At 42.6% G+C, this 6266-nt stretch overlaps 1 protein-coding gene across 1 annotated transcript in view; it reads left to right on the plus strand.

Moving 5' to 3' along the window:
- uri1 (URI1 prefoldin like chaperone) overlaps window positions 1-3891 on the plus strand; it is a 12203-nt gene extending 8312 nt beyond the window's left edge. The window contains exons 5-11 of the mRNA XM_032523883.1: window positions 479-570; window positions 661-724; window positions 853-1039; window positions 1561-1798; window positions 1917-2056; window positions 2149-2389; window positions 3115-3891. Coding sequence (XP_032379774.1) covers window positions 479-570; window positions 661-724; window positions 853-1039; window positions 1561-1798; window positions 1917-2056; window positions 2149-2389; window positions 3115-3303 — 1151 coding nt within the window. The 3' untranslated portion in view covers window positions 3304-3891. The remainder of the gene's footprint in view (window positions 1-478; window positions 571-660; window positions 725-852; window positions 1040-1560; window positions 1799-1916; window positions 2057-2148; window positions 2390-3114) is intronic.
- Window positions 3892-6266: the final 2375 nt, after the last annotated feature.

A 6266-nucleotide genomic window follows, 5' to 3' on the forward strand; every position in this document is an offset into this window, starting at 1 on the left:
CCCCCCCCACCCCCCCTATTTCCTGACCCTGCCCACCCCGTTATTACAGAGCTAAGTGCTGTAATACAAACATAGCTGGCTCAAATGTGTCAGACAGCGGCTGAGTTGTCAGGCCTTCTGTGTTTGACCTTTCCTCACTTCCAGTTGATGCACTGACTGGAGGGGCTCCCGATCACCATGGAAACAAGGGCCCTCTGCTGCTATTAGTAAAAGGGCTTAATTGTTGTCTAGATTTAATGATCCGGAGTAGTATTCAGGGCAGAAGATATTATGAACTGTTTGTGTCATCATTTTTCAATTTCTTTCCCCCCAACTTGTTAAGGGTTTTAACTCTTTAGCAGCTGATTGCCATCGGTATATTACATGTTCCATTTAAATCTCTATTAGCCGGCAGCCAGTTTCTGCACATTGGCTTTTGTCAGTCTGCTTCAAACTCTCTGAATGCACATTTTGACGATTATTTACCTGTGTCCTGCAGACGTGAAGCATGAACTTGAGGATCTGTCAAAGACCATGAAAAACTTTGAAGCCAGAGTTGGGCTTGCGAAGGATTTGGAAACTATCTCATCCGTATGTTGCCTTTCTACAAGTAGTCTTATATTATGATATCGCATAAAACAAAGATGGGGACAGATGTATTGACTTTGCTTCCTTTTTTAGAGTAAAGGGGACTACGTTGACATCAGAGAAGACACAGGAAACAGTGATACTCCTGTCACAAAAGGTATCATCATCGTCAGCCTGTCTTCAGTCTTCATTTCACTTTTTTAAGAAAGCTTTATTCTACACCAAACTCAGATTGAGATTTAAGTATTTCAGGAATTTCTTTTCCATCTCGCCTGCCATTAACAGGAAAGCAAAGAATAGCTCACAAACCAAATTCTATGCCCAAGATGGATGCCGTGCTGGATCTAAAAGAGGAGAATGAAGGAGAGAGCGGAGATGGAGGGAGCAGAAACGGCACCTTGACGGAGGAAGAGTTGTGGGCTAGATTGGATGAACTCGAGAAACTGGAGGAGCTACAAGATGAGCAGGACAGGTAGATAAACACAACTTGGGGTATTTCTTAGTAGCCGTATTTCAATCAGGAGAGATATGTTTGCAGATATCCAAAAAAGGTTTATTGTACAGCTCAATAAAATGTACAAAGTCTTTGGCGATTAAACTAGTTTGTATATAGAGGTAGACAACCATCGGACCCCCCCGGTGGTGGCGACGAAGGAGCACGAAGACCAGACCAGAGGAGGCTCCGGACCGGTCAGCTGTAGTAGATGACTGGAGATGGAAGGGGGGGTGGAGGGTTTGCCTGAAACGGCTGATTAGCAAAGGGAGAAACAGATTTGAAAACAGGATTGTCACTGTGATTGGCTCTTGAAATTTGTGTACGATTCTGATTGGTTTAGCAGGAAGGTGACCGCCTCCAACAGCTGATTTGATTTAGGTGGAGCACTGATTAAGAGTTAGGTCTTCCTGAAATACTTTACGCTGAGCTACATTAGTTGCACAGTTTCTAACTTCGGGCAAAATGAAAATGTCTCTTGGAACTGTTTTATTCTCCAGATTATCAGATAATGCAGACATGAATGGCGAGGACACGTCATCCATGTCCTCCGAGGAGGAGAAGGAGGGAGATGCTTCACCTCCGGTAAATGGCCTGAAGCCGGGCTGGACAGCCCGGCCTCACAGTAAAGCGCCACCGAGCGCGGACAGGAAAGCGGGAGAAGACGACGAGGAAGAGCAAGAGGAAGGCAGCTGTTTGCCTACCATCTTTTTCTCTCACACAATCGAACCCAAGAAGGTAAGGGTGCAAAATCATTTTGAATATTTTACAGATGAGTTGTTAACAATATTGTTTCTTCTTCTTCATATTCTGCCGTTTAATTCTGCTTCACCGTGTCTCTGTCTTTCTGCTTCAGGTGAGGATAAACACAGGAAAAAACACCATGTTGAAGTTCAGTGAAAGGAAAGAGCAGAAGGAACACTCGAAGAGGAAAAAGAAAAACGGACACTCGCATCACGAACTTCACAAAATCACAACACCAGTGGACATTTACAGGTATTAAACAAACACTAAATTTAAAAACGAGTGATTTCAGTTATAAGGTCTGTTTGACAAGGTTCCTCTCCTCTGACTGCTGTCTCCGTCAGGTTGTTTGTGGATGTGAAGAACGGGGAACCCGTGCCCAGGAAGTCCATCCTAAAGTCTCGCAGCCGAGAGAACAGCGTGTGCAGCGACACCAGCGAGAGCAGCGCCGCGGACTTCGAGGAGCGCCGGGTGATTGGACGCAGCTTCAGCCACGACGAGGCGACGCACAGCGACACCAGCGATGGCATTACTGAGGAGGACAGTCCCACGGCGGTCCCACTGCACCCCGCCAGCCGGTTTGAGGTAAACGACACCTGGTTGTCCTTTTAGTTTGACTTCTTAATGCCTTTTATTTTGTTGTCTTTTCAGATCTCGGTCAAGTTTCTTCATACAGTCTTTAATCTCAGTTACAGTGTGAAGGAATCTGCAATATTCCTATATTGTGGAACAATTTATGAAAATGGCACCTTTGAGCCGCAGATCCCTTACTGAGAAAATAACAAAACTCCCACAGAAGCTTCTTTAAGTTAAAATAGGTCTGCATGTGGTCGAACCATTGTTAAATGTTAGTCGCTAGAGAGAATATGAACAAGAAGACATGGCATTAATACATTATCAATACTTTTAAGACTCCTTTTGGGGATGCTGTAGCTCAGTCCATAGGGACTTAGCTTGGGAACCGGAGGGGCGCCGGTTCAAGTCTCCGTGCGGACCAAGTATGGAGTGTGAACTGTAAGCTGGAGAGGTGTCAGTTCATCTCCTGGGCGCTGTGTTCCCTTGAGCAAGGCACAGAACACAACTGCTCGGGATGCCTTTAATAGGCAGCTCCCTGACTCTGACTTCTGTCCATAAGTGCATGTATAGGTCATGACCATGGGGGGGGGGGTGTATTTCTGACCTGTTTGTAATGTGTGTAATAACTAACAACACAGTGCAAAAGATGCTTAATTTCCTCTTGAAATGAAGTATGTCTTAGTATTTATCTAAACCCTCAACTCTGGTTTCTCACTGCAATGTCTCTTGTCCAGGCCTTTTCCGGTACAGTAGTAGAAAAGGACCCAATGCCTTCAGCTATCCCCCATCTGACCATCGCGCTACCAGCTCTGCCAACCATACCGGAGAGGAAACAGGAGGAGGTGGCGTCTGACGTCCCCCCCCCCCACCAAGCCCCGAAAAGGGTGTCCAAGTTTAAAGCTGCCAGATTGCAACAGGTGTGACTGTTGACGAGCAAATATCCATATTTCACAAAAACTTTGAATGTTTTTGTTTTTTTTTAAAGCCTGTTTCTTTTCTACAACTGATGAACTGCACAAACCACCCTCTCCTCTTCTTTCTTTCATGTGTCTTTCACCTCTGTCCGTACAGGATTTCTTTTCGAGTATGACCTTTCATTGAGAAAAAGTGCAGTTGCAACGCCTTGTGTGTATCACTGCTTTTTAACACGCTCCAAGCACTAGTAAATGCAGTCTCTTTTGATATCCACTCCTACACTAAGAGTTTTGTCTATCTTTCTGTGGGACCTTTTTTAAACCGACCGCTGTCTGTCATACGTTTACCTATCTTCTGCTTCTCTGTTGATCGGTGTTGTTAGGTAAGACTCAAGGCTGCACTTAGAATCAGTCGTCTTGTTTTGTTTCTTTTTTCCAACTCATGATTAATAAACAGAATCAGGTGTCTGCTAGCTCTCATATTACCTTCACTCGACCTGCCTAATGAATGTATGTATTCCTTTGTGACAGCTTTATGTAAAGACAAAAAAAGAATATCGATGGAAACTAAAAGAAAAAATAAACGATTTTGGCTACGAGTCCTGTTTCCTATTTCTTCCTTGAAAGAAAATATTATCTTGTTCTTCCGGGTCTCTATTTCATTGTGTTCTGCTGTCAGGCCTTTATTCCATATCTGAATATCAGATTTGAAAGATATTCTGAAATAGTTTCTGACACTGCATAGTAAAGGTATGTGATAGTAACACGTTTGCTCCTGATAGCTAGTGCAAATTGTTTCGGTCTTTAAAACCGCTATTACCAGACACTGACTGAGCTAATATGGTCTCCTATGAATTATTGTTACTCCTTGTGAATTTCCCATTATGCATTAAAATTTGAAGAGCGAAGGAAAGCACCCTCCCCGCGCCCTACTGCAGCCAAACTTTGGAAGCGAGCAATAACGTTTCACCAGAGCTGCATCGCAAACTGAACACAAGATGCCTGTTGCAATTATTAAAGGTGCAATATAAATGCAGCCTTTATAAAAGAGGGAGTTTCCAAGCCAACCACTATGACGACACATCAAGTTCAACAAACCAAAATAATTGATTTTAGAGTCCCGTTCAAGTCATGTTCACGGTTTCAGTCAGTGATCGTATGATTTGACATGAATGATGGGATGTATACAGATCCAATACCAGTACAACCAAATATATACATATTTCATTAAGTAGAAGAATTCATACTTCAGTAATGTACATGAGTATTTAAAGCAACATGTACTGTAAAGCGTGGCTATATATATATATATATATATATATATCATGTCATATTCAGTCTTAATATATACATCATGTATGAGTGGCATTTTACTAGTTTTAACTATTTAATATACAGTTGGATAGTTTAGTGATTCCCATCCTAGGGGTCGGGCCCCTCCAAACAGTCACAACATGAATCTGAGGAGCCGTGAGATTGTTAATAGTGAAGGAAAGAAAAAAATTAATTAATCTTCGCCTATTGTTATTTAAAAAGATATTTCTTTTTACCACTTTACACATTAAACAGTTAAATAAAACCATGTGAGAAGTGGATAAAAAAAAAAAAAAACGACTCATAGACGTCTGATATATAACGAGGGGTTCATAAGCCAAAAAGGTTGGAAAAGCACCGGTTTAACGTGCTGTATTTTAGAAATTGATCTTGTATATTTTTCTTATAAAATATGAAAAGTAAGTATAGTTGTCAAATAAATGAAGTGGAGTAAAAAGTAAAAACCAAATAGAAATAGCACAATATAGTAAAGCACAAGTACCTTCAAATTGTACTTTACTTGTATAAGTGTACTTGTTTATTGTTGTTTATTACTTTGAGGTTATATAACCCTACTGGTATTGGTATGGTTGTTATGTAGATATATCAAAATCTACACACATGTTAAACACTAATTCATTATTGTGGGAAGTTTTTCTTGCTACTTTTTTTAATTCCCAAAAGATGACTTGGGTGGTTTTTATTTTTTAAATACAGTATAAAAAGTCTGAAAATGCCGAATTTTTGTAAAGTAAACAAAAATTAGACAAAGATAAATCATGTCACTTTTAATGTGACCTATAACGTGAACAATACAATTAAAAAACTAACTGACATCTTCGAGGTTGAAAAATGAAAACCTTACAATAACCTGGTTGCATAAGTGTGCACACCATCTTATACCTGGGGATGTGGCTGTGTTCAGAATTAACCAATCACATTCAAACTCATGTTAAATAGAAGTCATTACACACGTGCCATCATTTAAAGTGACTCTGATTAATCACAAATAAAGTTCAGTTGTTCCAGTAGGAGAGCTTTCTCCGGGTAGGGATTGAGTCCTTACCCCAAGTGAAGGAGTTTAAGTACCTTGGGGTCTTGTTCGCGAGTGAGGGTACTATGGAGCGTGGGATTGGTCGGAGAAAGGAGCAGCCGGTGCGGTATTACATTCTGTTTATCGCACCGTTGTGACGAAAAGAGAGCTGAGCCAGAAGGCAACCTCTCGATCTACCGGGCAATTTCGTTCCTACCCTCACCTATGGTCATGAGGGCTGGGTCATGACCGAAAGAAAGAGATCCAGGGTACAAGCGGCCGAAAGGGTTTCCTCAGGAGGGGGGCTGGCGTCTTCCTTAGAGATAGGGTGAGAAGCTCAGTCATCCGAGAGGAGCTCGGAGTAGAGCCGCTGCTCCTTGCGTTGAAAGGAGCCAGTTGAGGTGGTTCGGGCATCTGGTAAGGATGCCTCCTGGGCGCCTCCCTAGGGAAGTGTCAGGCACGTCCAACTGGGAGGAGGCCTCGGGGAAGACCCAGGACTAGTGAGAGATTATATCTCCAACCTGGCCTGGGAACGCTCGGGATCTCCCAGTCGGAGCTGGTTGATGTGGCTCGGGAAAGGGAAGTTTGGGATCCCCTGTTGGAGCTGCTGCCCCCGCGACCCGAT

The sequence above is a fragment of the Etheostoma spectabile genome, chromosome 8 (genome assembly GCF_008692095.1).
Source record: "Etheostoma spectabile isolate EspeVRDwgs_2016 chromosome 8, UIUC_Espe_1.0, whole genome shotgun sequence".
Lineage (NCBI taxonomy): Eukaryota > Metazoa > Chordata > Actinopteri > Perciformes > Percidae > Etheostoma > Etheostoma spectabile.